Source organism: Nothoprocta perdicaria, unplaced genomic scaffold (genome assembly GCF_003342845.1).
Source record: "Nothoprocta perdicaria isolate Ctin4 unplaced genomic scaffold, notPer1 scaffold_180, whole genome shotgun sequence".
Taxonomy (NCBI): Eukaryota; Metazoa; Chordata; class Aves; order Tinamiformes; family Tinamidae; genus Nothoprocta; species Nothoprocta perdicaria.
Window position 1 is genome coordinate 1 of NW_020454983.1, and position 19818 is coordinate 19818.

At 40.2% G+C, this 19818-nt stretch overlaps 1 protein-coding gene across 1 annotated transcript in view; it reads right to left on the reverse strand.

The window, feature by feature from the left end:
- Positions 1-749: 749 nt before the first annotated feature.
- LOC112945067 (proto-oncogene tyrosine-protein kinase receptor Ret-like) overlaps positions 750-19818 on the reverse strand; it is a gene marked incomplete at its 3' end in the record, with an annotated part of 87133 nt that continues 68064 nt past the window's right edge. The window contains exons 2-12 of the mRNA XM_026036588.1: positions 17945-18196; positions 16018-16311; positions 15273-15514; positions 12530-12731; positions 11873-12072; positions 8067-8325; positions 6858-6983; positions 5829-5939; positions 2964-3083; positions 1534-1790; positions 750-897 (exon numbers count right to left, since the gene is read on the reverse strand). Coding sequence (XP_025892373.1) covers positions 750-897; positions 1534-1790; positions 2964-3083; positions 5829-5939; positions 6858-6983; positions 8067-8325; positions 11873-12072; positions 12530-12731; positions 15273-15514; positions 16018-16311; positions 17945-18196 — 2211 coding nt within the window. The remainder of the gene's footprint in view (positions 898-1533; positions 1791-2963; positions 3084-5828; positions 5940-6857; positions 6984-8066; positions 8326-11872; positions 12073-12529; positions 12732-15272; positions 15515-16017; positions 16312-17944; positions 18197-19818) is intronic.

The following is a 19818-nucleotide window of genomic DNA, read 5'->3' on the forward strand; positions in this document are numbered from 1 at the left end:
ATAAACAAATATTTTTTTCATCTTTTTCCTTCAATATATTTTTCAGGATGGGAAAGAAGCAGACATATGTGAGGCTAAAAAAAAAAAAAAAAAAAGAAAGAAATACTGAACAGGGACAGGACAAGACCACAAGGTCTCACACTGTCATCTCAACCCGTCTAGCTATACCTTTTCTTTTCCCTCAGATTTACAGTCTAAGGACAAACTAAGACAGCAGGAAACAGTACTGGGCTATTCAAGCCACTTTGGCAGAGTTCCTAGTAATTGAATAACAGATCAGGGAGTACAAAGGAACTGGATTTCACAATCAGGAAAGTAAGTGAATAACTTAATAGTTCTGCCTCTGCAGTTATATTCTGTCTCTGGACATGAATATAATGGGATTTACTTAAAAAGTCATGTCACAAAACTGAGGTAGAGGAAAAAAAAAATCAGAAAACTCTAACAAGCCCTTGCAGTGTTTCCATCAATGCCAAACAAAATTAAATGCATTTGCTACATTAAGAGACAGTGTCCTTGCAGAACATGAGCTAGAGTTACTTATGCAAACTGCTTGTTTGTACGAATGGGATGCCAGCTCCTACACTCAGAAATCTGGGAGAATCTAAGCAGAATGCTGGAAGAAATGGAGGCTGCATCACTGGCCGGCTTCAGCCCAGCTTTTACCTTCATCATAGCCCCTTTTAAAATCCATTCAGAGGACATTCCAAACAGATTCCAAATCATTTCAGACTTATATAGAAAAATACCTTTTAGCATTTTCACTGCCACGGTGGTGTAGCCGGCTCTTCCCTTGAGTCTAAACGCTGTTGCCTTAACAACCTTTCCAAACTCTCCTTCCCCTAGAGTCTTGCCCAAAACCAGGTTCTTCCGAGGGAATTCCCACTTCGGGTCTTCCTGCAGGACAGAAAAGGAGTACCATAAGGTGAAGTCAGACAGAAGTGGTCATTAATGTTTAATGGGAAGCCATCCTTCAAGAACAGGCACCTTGGAATAACATTTTGGGTTGCTCTTTTTATCAATATCCATGTATTCGTATAAAAATCCCTTGGCATTTTGCAAATGTTTTTCCATTACCTTGAAATCACATCCTCAAAGAACAGGCCTGCAAATGTAGCCTGTGGGTAACGGATGATATTTACAGGTCTGGGAAACAGGTTCCAATGAAACATTAAGTGATACAGGATAAATGCTTTCTTTCAGATAACTACGAATATGCAGCCTTGGACTTCACAGGCAGTCGTATCAGTTTTACCTGTGAAATTAGACTTTCCCTTAAGAGTTCTTCTGAGAAAAATGCTCTTGTGTTATTGAGACATACAGCTGCAGAGCAGTGACAGATGTACAAACCAAGAAAAACAATAAAGCAAACGGAGCACAAGGTCCTCCTTGTATGTGTCATTTCTGTTTCAGTATTTGAGTTGGATATTTCTATGAATAGATTTCCATAACATTTTCTGTGTACAATAAACAACCTTCTTCAGAAACAAGAAAAGCATCCAAAAAGAGCACACAACAGAACAGCAAACTTACTGGTATTTTAAAGGTATCTACAGACACCTGGTTCTCCATGGAATCTAAAGAAGGCCGACGGACATTAGTAGAGGAATAACTGATGGGATAAGACTGGGCTGGGCGCCGGAAAGTCATCTCTGCTGAGGCAATAGGCGGCTTTGGAGAATTCTTGTGGTAACGATGGATGAAATAAGAGGAAAGCAGCACGGAGATAATGAAGGACAGCAGCACAGCCCCCGCTATCACAGTCTTGCACACGTCATCACATAATTGCTCTGCAGACCAAGAACAGCTCATTAGACCTTTATTGGTTGTTGCCCACTTCTGCTGGCAGTTCACACAACACACGCAGCTGGAGCAGGAACAGAATACAAAATTATTTCAAAGGCTACAGCAAACCCCAGCATCTAATTCTCAAAGTAGGACCGGTCTATGCCCACCGCAGTCTCCATTTCAGGCACCAGGCAGTTTGTTATCTGTAGTTCAAGTGTAATGACAGCTAGTTAACTTGACCCAATATTCCTTAGTTTTACAAGCGCGATCTGCTTCTGAGACTCTCTTTTAAAACTCAGCCTGCCGGTGTTCTGATACCCCATGCATCTCTGAAGACCTACGTCCAAGACTTTGCACATGGGTAACAGTTTATGTTAGAACCAATCAGCCTAGCAACTAAAATCTACTCCAGGGTGAATTTTTATTATGATAGTCATCAAAAACGGTTTTCTTCATCTTTTTATATGCAAAAGAAAGATTCAGAATATTTCTGCTTTGTGTTTAACAAAATACTGTCTTCTGAAAATATTGCCTAATGCTATAATCACTTCTAAAGTGATGTACATTTTTTAAAAAAAAATAATAATTCAGTTTTAGAGATGCAAAATACTTCATATATTAAGTTTATTGTTAAACAGCAAAAACAAATTTAAAACATTTTAACCTCCAGACCATGTGTTTCAAAGAAATGCATAGAAGTTTTTATGCTTTGAGTAAAGGCCAAGGAATAAAGTAATGCACTTTTCCCCCTAACATAGTAGGCACTGGCTACCTCTGACAATTGTGACCTAAGATTTTCAGAAATGATTAGGAGGCTGGGTTACTTTAAAGTCACAGAAAGTTGTTCTTATTCCTCTAGCTATCTTTTAAAAATATCAGGTGAGCCCCACTGAAATGCAAATACAGCTGGAAAGCAAAGGACAGCCAAGCTGTTTGTTACGTAGCAAGGGATAAAAGAGCATCTTTAGTCAAGAACAGAAGCAAAACCCCTGGGCGTTTTTAATTTCCATGGTAAAATCAAGGTGTCAGTTTTAATGAATTTTTTATTAGCAGCCTGTGACCAAGATATCGCTTATTAACCTGTCCATGAGTTTACTCTGCTGAATGTGCATACAGGGCAGATACAAAAAGAATGAAGGATTAATGATACAACAAAAGATAATGTTGAGACTTACCCTTGATATCACCTTTCTCACAATAACAGTTCCGTCTTGGGTAGCAGTAGCAGATCCCATGTCCTGACTTAATTCCAAGATTTCCAATGCCTTTCCCATGACCGCCAATGATGTTTCCACCTAATCAAATACAGACACAAGCTCAGATTCTCACAAGCAACTAAAGCAAAAGAAAGGCTTGCAGCAATCTGTGTGCTCTCTTCTAGCATGTAGCTGAAATGCAACAGGGTGAAATTTAACAGGGCAACAAAGCGCAGCAACAACGACGACTCCTGAGAATTAGAGGGATCCTCAATTCAAACACTTCTGATTCTGAAATGAGGGGACCTTGGGCTGCCTGAACATTAGCCATAACAGTTATTATGAAAGAGGTAGCTAATATTAAAAAAGTAATAATTTTCTTTGTATAGCTTAAATAATTTTTTTTATTTCAGGTGCTGTTTATAACATTACATATAAACCCTCTGGCAAGGCGGTCTTACATTTTAAAATATTCCCCCAATCATCTTCTATTATTTTTTAGAAATATTTAGAAGTATTTGTTATGCATATGAGATTTTGCATGTTTCAGTGATATAGAGCAGTAACCCATCAGTCTACAAATGTGAGCTTTGTCCCTGGTTCAGACACCTATTTCCTCTAATGCCAAGCAGGTAACTTTACTGCTCTACACAGCACCCGCTCTGCAGTCAAGCGGTGACAGTGACACCCAGTCACTTCTGCAAAATGCTGGGGACAGTCTCACGAAAGTGCTCAGAGTAAGGACCAAGTGCAAGTAGGGAAAAAAGAAAATGATGCATTACCTAGTATCAGGGAGAAAGTATAGCAGCTTACATAGAACTAGGCTAGGTTTCAAAACAGTTGGTCATGCAGAGTGATGGCAAGGTTGAGCCCATACTGTCTAATTAAGAAAATATTTTTTTCTGCATATAGCATAGAAAGGACTATTGGTTTGAATTGCTTTCTGTAAAGTATCTTTAATCATGAACAACATTTCACAGACAGAAGCTGTGAACAAACCAACCACAACCTGCAAATTTATCTGTGCTTCAGAAAGATTCTCTAAACCCTAAAGGGATTTAAATGATGAACAGAGTATTTTCAACAGTCTTTTCAATTCAGCTCCTTTTCTTCCATCCTACCTAATTTTGTAGCAGAGTGAACAACTGTTTCTTTTACTTTTTTTTTTTTTTTTTTGATATGCAACAAAAATTGAGGCAAGGATATTTTTAACAACATGCAGGAAAATATCTTTTTTTTTTTTTTTTTCCAAAGAAAGCAAAGTAGAGACTTGAGTATCCAAACAAAATACATGGTGACCATTTTTCCAGAGAGACCACACCTACTAAGCTGTCTGCAGCTCAGCTGGTTACTGACCAACTTTCTCTCTTCTGTGAAGGCAATGAAAAAGAGCATCCTTTAGCCTCAGGGAAATAATAATAATAATAACAATAATAATAATAATAAAGTTATCTCAAGTTATCTCTACCTACCTATCTATTTATATTTGAGGACCTGGAGCTTTCCCTGCCTTAGGGTCTTCTAGAAAAAAACAACAGCAGCCCTACTCCACACTGTGTAGAAACTCCAGAAACTCAAATGGTAGAAATACCAATTTTTAGGCAAAACCACAGAGAATAGGACTGATTACTGATGAAGACAGAGGCATGCAAAGCAAGGTAGAGTCCTAGAGACTGTTTTCTTTCTGTTATCTGAAAGCCAAAGTTCAGATGAGCCTACACAGAGTGGTCCTTAAGAAACCTTTGGCTGGACTCGCACAGTGTGAGCAGCCCTGAGGCCGTCACTGCAAGAATGGCTCTTGCTCAGAAGCAGCCAGGTTGCCTCCGTGTAATCGCCATAGCCACAGCAACACTTGCTTCAGCTGAGTGCCTCTGAATGCAATATTCATAGCTTTAGTGGGAGAAAGCAATTTGGGGGCTGAAATAGATAGCTATGATAATGATAAATGAATTACAAGTATTTTAGCGGAGTATTTTAGCAAGTATTTTGTCTAAATTTAAAGAGCATCCTTGATTTTAAGTTATCTGGGGCTTTGCTAATTATTGCCTGCCTTTTCCAACGAAATGTCCTCTGACAGTAAAAGTTGATGCAATAGCAGTCCTGCTAATAGGGACTATAATAAGTCCCAAGAGGTGCTCATTTCTCCATCTGTAAATATACTGGCTATGAGCACCAGCCCAGGTTATGAATTGCTTGAATATCATTTATAAAATTATCCAGCTCAGATACTAGCAAGCCATACATAATATCTTGAAAGCTCATCTTACATGTCTGCTTTTATTATCTAAAAGAATAGATTATCTAATCTACTATCTTTCAGGCTTCTGTCAAGTAAAACATCTGATGCTCCATGTTGAGCATTATACATTACAGTCCTGCAGCCTCTGGTGCGCAGATTTCCACTTGTGGAATGACATCAGATTCCAGTTATTGCAAATGACAAATTCTTCTCTGATTATTACAGAAATTTCCTGCATTCACTTCAAGCATTTCTGTCACTTCAAAGATTGTGCTTTATGCCCTCTAATGAAATATTTCTTTGTGATAAAAGTAATTTAGAACACAGTAGAACAACAGTAGCTGAAAATTAACAGGTGGAGCTGGAAGAAAATTACTGAGAAAAATCTCATTTTTTCTGTTATTGAGTATCAGCCAACAGGTGGTGGTCGACTGGCTTCAGAAAGGCCAAGCTTAGTTCCTGTAACCTTAACTCTCTTCTCATAATTTAAATAAAGGTATGCAAATGCTGAGCTGGTAAAAATATACAATATCATGAAAGTACAACTTGGTGAACAGTGATCAGCAGGGACATAGAAAAAAAACAGCCCTAAAACATTTCCGTACTTGTGCAGTCCTGGGGACACACTGCTAGATCTCTGCTCTCAACCACATCACAGGTGCCGTCCGGACAAGTCTTGATGCTCGGTGTGCACGTGGAATAGTTTGTAGTGATTCCTGTTAACACAGAAACAGACAGCGGTACAAACATCACAAGGCTTTGAAGGCAGGCTTAGTGAATTCTCCGTGCTTGCTGATATACCAACGCATAGGTCATTCTTTAAATAAACATCTATGGATTTTATCCATGAATACTTTACCATCTGCTAAAACAGCAGGCAAAGCAATAGCTAAAAGAAACTGGGAAGAATGTGGCAGAATGTAGATGAATGTATCTTGCACTGTGATTTCTGCTTTGTGCATTTGACAGCCCTTTTGGGCACTTCACTTGGAGTTACAATGAACAGTACCTGAAAACAGTTAGCAGACCATTTTTAGAGTGAAGGGTGGCTTTCCCAACCCAGGGTATCTCAACACAATTTCACACATGTTTGAATATGGATGTTACAGGTAGTAGAAAAGAATTTGTGATATATATGCAGTTTGAAGGCATAAAACATGAACACAGAGCATTTCTCCGGAACAGTCGAGAGCACCATGGCCTGTCAGATCTGTACTGCAGGCTGCAGAACACACAGAGGCTGCTTCTGGGCTAGCTGCATTTCTCCAGTCGTATCTGCTCACAGGCTTACTGGTATGCTCCAAACTCCACTCATGTTTGCAGATTATCTCACACGCAATAAGCCACTTGCTCTGGTTACAATGGTGCAAACCCAGAAACAGGAAAATAGCATCCTGTATTTTATATATTGTATTTAACACAACCAGGGAAAAAAATTAAGAACAATTGTTCCCTCTTAACCTTTCTTCTTCCTAGTGAAGGCTTCATTTGGGCATTATTACTATATTTTTTAACCACAGCTTCTCTGTAGTTTATAATACCACATTGTCCAGCTAGAATAAATAGGTGCTTATCCAAAATCGAAAGCATGATAATGATAAACAGAAGTTTGGTTTCACACAACTAGAACATACCTTTTCCACTCCCCTGTCTCCACTGGCATCTTCCTGTCAACACTCCCAGGCCACCACACTCCTCACATTCAGCACGGTTCTTGCTTACAGCACAAGAGTCAAGACAGCCCTCTTTGTTTTTAAGAACTATGGGGAAGAGAGCACACTGTCAGAAGGGTACGGGGTGGGGAACACACAGGCAAGTCAGTACAAGGCAGAAGGACAAAATTCTCCCTTGGGAGGAGATAGGAAGAGAAGAGTACACACTGACCCAACTATCAATAAGCTTAGATAACAACTAAAGGAAAGACCAGACGTTTTTCTTCCGCGAAGTAACAGATAAACAGTATGATGATGATGGCATTTTCATCTTTACTTGATAGCAGGCTGAAAATATCTGGATCTGTAAGAATGCACTAACAGTTTAAGAACTGAAAAACAGAGATGCTGGATATTTATGGTTTTGTACAAAACCTTGTAGCTATAGGCAAACATTTAGCGCCTGGGCTAATACACTAGTAGCCAAAAGGTAATTATGTCCGACTTCAGCTCTCACAAAAAGGAAAGTCCATTGCAGACTTTGTTTCTTCTTCCTGAGCCCATTCCCACTTGGCAACAGAGCCATGGGGTGATACAGGGGACCCGGAGCTATTGCCAGGTAGAATTTTAAGCATCTGCAGTAAGTGCAGATTGATTGGAAAGAAAGGATGACAAGTCTCTAGTGCAATCCTCTGTCATGGTTCTTACAGAACTTCTCACTCTAGGCCCTTACCAACTTTTCAGTAAGACACTGTAAAGGCTACAAGAATCTTGCAAAAAATTTTCAAAACTGACAATGTGGAGGAAAAAGTGATGAAAAGAGACGGCTGAATAAGTATTTTTAGGCAGAGGAATTGTGGTTTTATATATATTCTTCTGTGTGAATATGTGAAATACAAAACAAATAACATATAACAATATCCTTACACAGTAAATGTCGTCATGAACATTAGGAATTGTACAAGATATATCACTTTTACATATATTAGTTACTCAAAAATCTACTACAGAAAAGTTTGACTTAAAACTTTAGATACAGAAACCTTTGGCTCTATATCCAGACCCAAATGAGCTCAGGCTCATTTCCATTGCTCATGTCATCAAGTTAATAGTTGACTCTACGAACGCACCACCTAACACTGGCAAAAGCCATGTAAGGAAGCAAATTGTTCCAAGTACTCAGGTACTTACGAGAGCCTTCCAAGACAATGGTGAGAAGGGTCTTGGCGTGTTTCCTGCTCTGCCTGTCCGTAGCTTGAACAGTGTATTGTATTTCCTTGCATTCAGGTCTGTGTAGCACAGAGGAATCATTCACATAAAGGCTTCCATATTTGTCTTCTCGGCCTTGAAGTATGCCCACTGCATAGCAGCTCACATTGGGGGACAGGAGCTTGTAGGTGATGTTCACCCCATAGAATTTCATACAGTTTTCAATGCAGATTTTTCCTATCTAGGCTCAAACACCAACAAAGAAATCACGAACAACAGAAACAAAACTATGCATCAAAAATACTCTGTGCTTCTCAAAAGTATCTTAAAGAAAGGTGAACTATGTTCAGCTTGCAGACATCACATGATACGGTATTTTACCACTAACACAGTACCTGGATATTTCAAATGTGATTATTCTCAGTAAGAGAGGCAGAGGAGTAGCACTGTGCTCAAGTAACAGTAAGGACACTAAAAGTCACGACCTAGAGACACAGTCATATTCAGGTGCCTGCAACTGACAGTTCCCACTCAGTGGGAACACACCTCTACAATTTGGGAAAATCTGGGTTAAGTCCCTGCTCTGTCCCAGGGACCATGCTCTGACCCATGAGAAAAGCTCTGTTGACAAAGCAAACAGTTCACTGTGAACAAAATACAATACCTACGTCCCATAATATTACAGTCAAATGTTTCTGGTCAACAGAGTTCTCAGAGAGCCTCAAAAAATTCGAACCTCATTGACTCCTACTGACATAGCTTTTTAAACATTTTCATCCAAAACTGAAAATAATAAATGGATTTACCATATATAAATAGTAAATCTGCCTACCACAATATCTATGCTCAAGCACTCTCCAGTCTGAAAACATTTATCTAAGCAGCACAGGAATGCAAAGCCCTGATCCCTGTCCAGTTTCTATACAAACTCATCCAAAGTTCACTTTGTTTTTTCCATTTGCTAGAGTGGGATTCAGATCAGATCCAGAGGCATCGACCACTTTCCTTTATAGGGAAAATAGCAATGGGAAGGCTGGGGTGTTATTTAAGCGGATTTGGTGGTGGATTCTTTTCAAATGCTACAGTTAAGACATATTTTCAATAACAATCCTGCTGGTAAAAGCATATCTGTACAACTCAGTCTTAGCATTTTTATTAAGGATTGTTAAAAAAATAAAAAATAAAAAATAAAAAATAAAAAATAAATACATCTCTTCTGTACTAAGTCCTCTTCCTATGAACTTGGACTATTTAAAGTCAGGGAAGAGCTTGCTCTGGAAGCATCCACTGTCTCAGGGCAGGGCCACTTCACCTAACCTACTCCCATTCACATCACTGGCTCTTCGCTTGGCACCATGTACTCTTTCCCGTGCCAGGGTAACGCACAGAGACAAGCAACGCCCTCAGAAGCGAGGCCAGCTCTGGTGTGGAGCTTCAGGGCTGCCTCTTCTGCAGAGCACTCTGCGACTGGCAGAAAGAAAAAGAAGTAAATGGAAGAGTGCCCCGCTCATAAACTCTTCTCTAGACACAGGAAGAGTGAGGCCCCTTCCAGAACCTGCCCAGCACAGCCTGAGCCCTAATGATCCTACACTGCGACGGGCAGCGTTCTGCAGCTCCTCAAACGAGGCTTCTTTGATGCAGTAAGAGAAGATGACTTGTCAGCTCCAGAGTTTAATACACTCTGGATAACGACAATGTTCCTCAACACTGAATTCCAGGGACACTCGGATATAAAACCTCTTTAAAAATCTCAGCCTATGTTATTCAGTATTTGTCTCAGGAAATGTCAGGAGGGCTCCAAGTCCTTTGATAAGTTAAATGCCACTGGGCAAGTCTGTGCCATCAGGTTATGCTTCTGTTACTCAATTCATTTAACTGCTCAAACAGATAAATAGCATCAGCCCAGCACTTAATCATTTCTTCACGCTCCTGTATCTTCCCGAGGGCAAGATGCAGTTCAGCCTTCATACTGACTTGGCCCTCACTGCTCTGACACATCATAGCTAATTACGCAGAAGACTTTTAATAACAAGGAGTGCTGGGCTATGAGCTGCTTGCAGTGACTTGTGCTCCTGTCACACTGCACTGAAATTCAAATCGAGTCTCAGAAATAAGTGGATGACACCTTAATTCATCCAAAAAGCCATCTCCAGGGCGAGGATGAGTTTGCCCTAGTTGATCAGAACAATCTCTCTCTGTGAATTTGCATTTAGGCAGCACAGAAAGAAATCTCTTCCCACAGCCTTGGAGCTCTGCCTTCACGTAAGAAAGTTTTTCCCTGCTACTACTGCCACCATGTGAAACTACATAGTTATTGTAAAGCAGCAGTGTTTTCAGAAGCCCTAAATTCCTCTTCAAATGTTGACTGACTTGTCAAAATGCAAAAATGGCAAGCAGTAAATTCTGGTTTTGCAAAAAGGAATCACAATAGCATGGTAACAACAGACTTCTGCGGGTAGCCCACCATTTGAGCACCCTTGATATCCTTGTCCTATTTAGTGTAGACTATTCAGTGTAGACTGAATAAAATAACCCTTGGTTGAGCAATGACATTTATTTGGTTATGCAGGGCCTGTTTAGTACTCTCAAGAGCTATCAGGCTACAGTACACTTCATCATATTAAATACAAGAGCATGAGATATTGCTTTCTTTTTTCTCTCTTTTTCTCAATTAGTCATAGAGTTATAGATAAATAGAATAAAATTTTCCTTAAAAGATGCATAATGAATTGGTCTTCTCTGCAACTGGGATGATGAAATTTTAATATCAATCTTTCTCTGTGCTATAAATATAGCAGTAGCCTTACAGCTCTGTTTAGTTACGAGGCATATATTCCAGCAGCTCCCCCAAAATGGCTCGTGTCTGATTTTTAATATTCACTCTCATAATATTAATTACCTTGAACTAGTTTCCTATTAATGTACATGTTCCATAGGAATTACATTGCAATTTTCACCTGATTAATGTCAACCTGTTGGAAAGTGTTTCTGGAAGGCATTATTAATAGCAATGATGGTGATTAAGCTAAAATGAGGGTTAAATTAGGAAACACATTAATTACTAGCTAGCCATTATCTAGGGAAAAGTCATTAAACATACCAGAATGTGTAGAGTTGGGATTTCAATAGCTGGAACAAATTTCTTTTTCTGTTCTTGATTTTTCTTCCAGTTATTTATGTCTAAGCTGCTAAAGGCTGCAAGTTCCTTTGACTAAATCCCACTTCTCTTTTTCTCTCTATTAATACTTCCCTGTGAGGTCTCCTTTCTGTAGTAATTTGATGGCCAGAGGGAAGGATCCAGTGCACCTGGAATCCAGTGTAGCTACACCCAGCAAAATGGTGATGCTGATATCTTTTTTTTTCATTTAGTCTACTCAAAATAGCTCCATCCAAAGTTTTATCCACATGCATACTGGAGAAGAGATTCATGTCTCAACTCTGAAACAGCTCCTGAAAGCTATGTGCCCAGCAAAGAAATACGTAGAAAAGACCTCAGGTGCACCACAGAAGCAGGAAGAAATAACCATCTAATTGTCGAAAATATTCCAATTTTGTTTCTATAGAGTAAGATAGTAGTAATGATAATGCCAGTAGGGAGCCAAGTCAGTGAGGGAGCAGCCACGCTCAGGAACACTTCTAGAAGACTCAGGTAATTCAAAGTTTCACAGAAGACCAATTTGCTGGCCAAGGAATAGAAGGTAGATTTTCCAAACCTTACCACAGCAACTGTACTGTCTACTAGGCCAGTTTCTAACAAAAAGTAAAAGCATAATTAAGACACTTCTTACTTGTGCAAAGCGTCCAGCATTTCTGTTCACTGTGAATTGGTAAGTCACGTTTGGAAACTGAATACTGACAGGAAGGATAGAAACATTGAAGTGAAGCATCACCGATCTTTCCGGACCGGGAAATTCTGTGTCGTTCACCAAAACATCCAATTGGAAGTAACGATGTTCTGTCACGGAAATACTTTTATTCAGTACTAGCTCTGAAAAAAAAAAAAAACCAGTTATATCACACATCTACATTACCTATAAATGTATCTTTTTATTCTGCACTCCCAACCAAATTATAAATATCAAAGACTTCCCCTAAAGGGAAATAAAAGGCAATAGTAAAATATGAAAATATAACCTCTCCAAAATTATACTGTGTACCATTTGAGATGTCTGGCCAGATGTTCTTCCCTTCTAATTTTTGTTCTGAAAAACCTATAGTCAAAACCTCTTCCTTATTGCACAGAATGTCAATCCATATGGTCCCCATCTCAGGGATGAACAAACTCAATTTTTTTTCTGTATATATTTAAAAATCAGTGTCCTGCTATTTGCAGGTTGCTCAGTTTTTTTTCTAATCATTATTTGCATTATGCTTGTAATTGTAAAATGATTATTGGTTAATTATTAACAGAAAATTTTTCCTTTATTTGAAGAAGGAGACCTTACTGTATTCATGTAGAGTTCCCCTCACTTGGCTGCCATTTGGGCTGAAGTGGACTTCATGGAAGATGTGCTCCACCCGGAATGTCTCATTGATCCATGGATCATTTGTGATGATGGTTCCTGTGTATTTCTTTCTGCTGCTTTCAAGAGGATAAATAGGTGTGGTGTCTGCATCATATACAGTGAGCGTTGCAAGGACAGTCCCCTGGAAGGAAATGACAAACAGCAGCGCTAAATGACCTTGAAGATTTCTTCCTATGACACGTGTTTGGGGGAATTAAAATATCGATCAATAAAGCCGTCCAACTTTCATTCAGGTTCACTTTAATTCAAATTCTTTTTACGGTTCAGGATATTTCACCTCCATCTGGATGTGTAGAATATGCATGGCAGTACTTTACAAAGACAGTTAGTTGTGCCATTCACTTTTAGGGCTTAAGTAGAAACAGTTTATCCAGTATCACTTCATAGATACTGCAGTCTCCACCTAAACCCATTCGAAGATTGTCTGATGGGTATATTAGTGAGACATGACACACAAGCCTCAGACTGGACTGTCCCTACCTTGTGCAACAAGAGTACTCTGAATTTCCAAACAAAAGTCTCATGGTGCAGATAATGACAAGTGTTTTTGTTTAAAACAAAACAAGTCTTAACTAAAGACAAAATATGCTAGCAATCTACTCCAAATGTGATGGAGATTTTGCTTACGCTATTGCAAATAGAAGATTATTCCCAAGAAGGCAATGGAAATGCAGACTGTGCTAGTTGCTGCTTTGCATCAACTTCTTCACTTTACAGCTCCCAATCACATAAGTAGATGACATATCCTCTGCATACTGTATAGCTAGAAGAAGGGGGACCTGTCAGTCAGGTTTATAGGACAGGCAGGAACGTGCTTATGAACATCCACACCAGAGAACCCTTAACTACTTACACAGAGCTGACCAAAAGTTAGAAGGTGCAAAAGCAGATGGAAATCAGCAGTGCAGCAGCGCCAAAGACCATCTTATAATCACGTCAGTCTGTGTGCACATGCCATGCTAAACTTTGAATGTACGAAATGAGTGTACAGGCACTGCCTTTTTTAATCAGTATTATTCAGCAACGCTACTGACAACGTAGGTTTGTGTACTTCTGTGTGTGTGCTTTAAAGACAAGGAAGCACATTCAGACAGGTCAAACTCATTACCTGAGACAGCACGGCAAAAGTCACAGATGTGGCCTGGGTCATCTCTCTTCTGCTTATTCTACAGATTGCTTCGTCTAGCTGGACACCAAAACTATCAGGCCTTTACGAGTATAATTATTAATGTCGCTGTTTCAATCTTTTCTAGTTGTCAGAAAAGCCTGAAAGCTTGTCAGTATCATGCTTCTTTCCACGGCAAAATGCCGGTGAAAATCACTGAATTATGACTATTTTGTGGATACGTAATTTCAATGAGAAATTACCTAATTCAAATAATTTTTTTAAGCTTTTCTATCTCAATCACAAGCAAAAATATCTCACATCAAAGTAAAGTAGATTATGTTAATTCATAGGTCCCTTTTATGATACCTTGCCTTCTTATTCAGAGGTATATTATATGCCTCAGTCTCAAAATTTTCAGTAGAACAGAATTCCTTCCTGCCCTGGCTAAAGCAGTGTGTTCAGGAGTGTCTTGCCAATGGCTTATCTGCAGGTGGCAGCAAACTCCCCAAATCTACCTTTCCAAACACAGTATCAGCAAACTAACTGCAAAAAATTCCTGCAGTTACAAGACAGAAGTGCTCTCATGACAGATGTGTAACACGGGCCCGTAAAGATGTGCCCTAACTGCACCATTGCCTCATGAAGGGTTGTGCTGCAGAGCCAAACTCTGGACTTCTACAAGGCACATGGGGTTCAGCCCTCAGAGATCACCTTGGCAGAATGAAGGGAAAGGGGAGCACACCTTCAGGCAGGGTCCCAAAGATCTCCCTAACAGCTCAAACCTCAAAACATGAAGGGGTTTTTGTGTGATTCATCATTTCCAATGGTATCTGAAAAGGGAGCGCACTCCTATTGAAATCTTGTCTGTGGAGGTGACTTCTCTTCCAGCACTGCTTTGCTAGCTTCGCTGACCGCTTCCCTGAGCATGGGTGAGTACCTGCAGTAGTAGAGAGGCTGTAGGCAGCACTCATATTTTCAGCCTGCTTAGACTCCTCCTATTAGGTCCCTAATAACAAATCTGCATAATTTTCCAGTCAAATTTGCACAGACAGAAAACAAGGCTGTTTAGATACCTTCTTCTCCTAACTTCCTGTTACTGGTGCAGTCTCCTAACAAATGTTTTGAATGCATTTCTGATATCTTAAATATATTCTCATATATAGGACGAATACACACATACATCTGTACTAATAACATTCTCAATTTCTTGTCACCTAATGGAAACAATTCTGAATAAACTCAGAGCAAAACTCAGCGTTGGGAAATACAAAGAGCCCCACTGGGATATGAGCAGTGATCTGTCCTGACCTGAGGAACTCTCTGAGATGTAAATATGACGCATCTAAGGAAAAAAAAAATCTTTTTATTCTGCAGACTCAGCACTGTCTAAACACAGCTTCGAAGAATATGCTATGATCATATGGACTAGAGGATCTCTAGAGGTCCCTTCCAACCTTAACCATTCTGCGATCCTGTGATTCTGTATGCGTGATGCCGAAATAAGGTGTGATGCTGTGGTTCCTACTGCAGAGACTAGATAAAGGAGACTCTTACCTCTTTTCTATTGTATTCCACAATAGCATCTGCAGTATTGGTGCCATTGGGAAGGAAGGGAGGAGAGTCATCCTCATCCAACACATTCACCAGGAAGGGCACCTCGACCTGCATTTCTCGGAAGCCCTCTCTCACAGTACACTTGGCAATCAGTTCGTATCTCTCTCTCTCTTCTCGATCGAGGCGCCGTGTCACGCTCACCCCGGTGGTGTTCTCGTTGTACTGAAACGGCAGACCTTCCGCTGAAAAACACAGCCACGGCATAAATAGGTGCAATCACTTCCAATCATAGGACTCTTCTTTAATATTCTCTCGTAATCCAGCAAATCTAACTGGAAATAGCTATTATATCTTAGAAAAGACTGTCAGGACTGCATGATAAAAGACAGACTCAGGAGTGAACAAAAGAAAGGGGCAGACCCATAGCAGAGCAGGCAGAAAGCAGACGGAATTGATGAACAGATCCTACAATTTAGAAGAAGCACAATTTAAAGCTCATGATACTCTCAAACTGCTCTTGGCGGGTGCAACTTGTAAAACGAGTCTTTTTCCTCAGGGAAAAGGACAGTCCTCCTTCCCATCCTCTCTGTACATCTCAAAGGAAAAAAATCTCCAGGGGCTGCTCACACTTGCAATGGGATTTCCTTGTATATGATCAATCTAAGGCATCCATTACAAGAGAGATCTTTAAAATGTGGCTTTTCATAAATATTCCTGGTACACAAGCGGTTCAGTTCCACTTTACCTGCTAGTAGTTTGTAGGAAACGCTGACGTTCTGACACAAATGATGGATGGAGGGTATCTGGAGTTGATGGAACGTGCCGGGTGGTTTATTCTCCTTGATGTGAAAGGACAGATCCATTTCTGTGAAGCAAAGCTGCCTCGCTGTCAGGGAGCTGCATGCAGGGGCAGTAGCGTTGATCAGGGAGAGGTATACTGTGGTACGAGTAGCAGAGTCACATTCCTTCTCTTGGAAAGGATGGGATGAAAGGAAGACATACAGCATCACCTTCGACAATGACATCCAGTTGCCTACAGCTACAGAAAGGGGGGGAAGAAAAAAAGAAAAAAACACATATTTGAGAGAAGAGAAGCAAAGATTTTTCATACACTTTGTGCTTTAGTCCTTTATTCCACAAGCTGCCACATAGTTCTATCATATAACAAAACAACTTTGAGTATATCACCTACTGACTTTAATAACCTGAATAGTCAAAACAATTTAGCTGTTGCCACCTAATTTTATGCTGTAGAATCCCACTGAACAATGCCAACGTGCTGTCTGCGCGACGCTGACATAAAGCTGGTCACTATTAGCAAGCAGGTTTTTCATGTAACTGGTTTTGAATGGACCAGAGTAGAAAGAGGTGGCAGGGAGAGAACAGGAGTGAGTGAAATAGCAACCAAGATCCCAGCATCTGAGATAGACTGGCAGCAACTATTAGCTGCCTTTCAAGTCACAGCACTCTGACAATTTATACCAGTTGAATATAGGGAGCAAACTGTATAGGACAAGCCGTTGCAACACTTTGGAATAATAAGTTGGGTAAAGATAACATAGAAACTAAGATCAGTCTGCAGCATCTAATAAGATATCCTCAAGCCTAAATTGGCTTCATTATCTAAGTCCAACCACAGACAGAATGATAGTATCTCTGAGACAGATCTAATTAACTTGGAAAGGCTCTAGGTCACTTTGATCCATATTAAGAAAAAAGGAACAAAAAACCAAAAAAACACTAAAACTCCAAGTTGTGTTGGCCTTCCTGTGTTCAATTACAAATAGCTATCACATTCATGATTAATGAACACCAAATACCAACAAACACAGTGAAAATGGGTGAGATATCAAGCATTTAAACACTTAAAATAAAGCAGTAAGGGCTTAAATTTGAACACTTGAACCTCAGGAACAGAAGCCAAAGGACAATGTTGATACATGGCCCTTACAAACTCCACAGTTACTACAGACTCTCTTAGAGCAAAATTGCAGCAGCAGATCACAGTGGTCATTAACTTCTTACCCATTTCCTCCTTCACCATCTAATGATATCTAATTTCCTCACAGATCAAAATCACCAAAACCAATTTACTGTTAGAGCTTCAAAGAAGCCAAAAAATGGAGATAATTCACTTCTGTAGCTCAATAGTCAGGATTTTTTAAAAAGCAAATCTCAAGAGACAACAAGTGATAAGCTTAACTATTTCTTCCAAGAACTATTCAGTGATACAGGCAAAGGTATTTTGGGAGTCTGTGTTACCAGAATTCAAGGGCTGGAGTAGAGTTTGAACCAATTGAGCTACCTTGGTCTAGCCGCTAGGCCTCAAAGTTACCACAGTGGAATTGGTTTAATTAGCACGAGTGAATGAACAAATGACAAAACCTGATGTGAAACTGTGACTCACTAGAGTTCTGGGTGACAGGAAATTTAATTTCAAGTAGTACAACTTTCCTGCTCCATTAGAGCCAAGAGTAAAAGTTACAGACTTGACCTAGGTCTGTGTTTGCTCTGGAAAGTGCATCCCTGCATTCAGAGTGAACTTGGTTGGGTCTGGATAGGATATTTAGAAATTTGATGCTTACAAGTTGCTGGATAAATCTCATGATCTAAATGTACTTTGCTTTAACAAGAGATACTTCAACAAGAAATGCTAGACTTCTCATACTTACACAGCATATTGAAGTCTTCTCTATCTAGGTTCTTACTGAGGTAGAGAAGTCCAGTTTTTTCTCTGATTTGAAACCAGTGATTTTCATGGGATCTTGCTCGAGAAATGACGAGATTCTGGCACAGGTGGAAGTGGGCCACTTCCCCATGAGAGTCCCTCAAGGCACGGATGTGCAGGAGCGGCGTTCCTGCTGCCTGGTCAATGTAGACATTCTCCGAGTATTCCTTTCGGGGGAAGTAGAGACCCAAGGCAGCTGCAAAGGAAGTCACACAACAAAACAGTTACCCCCAGTTAAGTGAGCTTTGCATTGACTTAAAAACAAACAAACACAAACAAAAGCATTTCCAAAGAACTAAAAGCTTCATTTTTAAGTGCATTAGAGATGACGTCAAAAAAGGCAGATTCTCACCTGGCATAAATCTGTATAGTTACTTTAAATCGGTACTGCACTCAATGCAGAGATACTGCCAGAAAAAAAAAATGGCCCATTTTATGTTCAAGTTAAAAATCTCCTATTGTTTGGAAGGAGGACTGCTTGGCTGTAAATATGGCCACAGTTGAAGCAGAAAGCTTAATGAAGCTCTGCCTGCCAGATTTTACTCTGGCTCATGTCTGCAGCTCTCAGCTGGTCACCTGTTCTCTCACAGATGATACTCAGAAAAGAAAAAGTCCATGATGGAATCGCTCACTTTCAAAGCCTAAACACACTTTGTTTTCTGAGAAAACACAGAAAAGTATAAAAGGCTCTCAAGCTTTTTATTAGATTACATAGAATCTCTCTTAAATAGAAATTCTTATGTGGTTGCCTCCCTTTCTAAACAGGCCAACCTGATACATTTGGTACAGAAAAGAGGAGTTGTTTAAATAAAATTAATATTATTGTCCTGTAAGCAATTCAAGGACTAGAGATGGGAGGAGCTCAGAACTGGCTTTTCTGGGCAGGAGAGAAAAACAAGCATCTACTTCTAACGCATTTCAGACATTTGTACCAATTGTCCCTTTGTGCCTGTCACTGAAGAAGCTCTCATCTTCCTAGGTCATTTTGCATTTGCTTCTCTACCACTCTGCTACACCTCTTGTCCAATTCCGCTGCCTGCAAGCCTGACAGTGGAACGGCCGATATGCAAGGAAGGAAAAGCCAGTAAAAGCGTGTGTGGAAAGCCAGGGCAAGCAGCCTGACAGAGCTCCAGATTGTGCTAAAATCAAACAGGACCATCCTTCAAAAGGTCAAGTAGAAGATTGCTGCAAAGAAGACCCACAGACTAAAAGCGAGGTCTGGACAGGATTTTCAGAAACACAAGAGATAGGCCACCACTTGCACCCACGGCAGCTGCCTGAGCAAGGCTTAGCAGAGGCCGGTTGCTACCGGAACACGTCTTGGAGAAACCCCACCTGGGACGGCCGCACAGCGGGACACGGTGGCAGGAGCCACACGCACTGGGATGCGGGAACAGCCCCTTACTCTCGTTCGGTACCTGCCCTGAGAGGCAGCCCTTGCTCCCACAGAACCCAGCACCTGCGTTCTGCAAAACCTGGCGTTATTTGCTCGCGTATAAGAAAGCGCAGGGCGTAAAAAAGGTTCACGCATCTGCTAAACAAATGAAAATAATAACGATTCCCATATGTTATTAACAGAAGACTATTTCAGCTAAAATAAAGACAGATACAACTGGAAATGACGATAATACAGCAATAAAAATGGGGAAATAATGCCAAAACATCTTCAAAACAGCATCAGCCTATTGTATTTATTTTATATTATTATTGGACCCATGCAGTATTCTACAGGAGGGAGAAGACCACAAGCTGTAAACAAGACACCTCTAATTTTGTTCAGAAATACCACAGAAACCATCACACCTTGTAATGATTCAT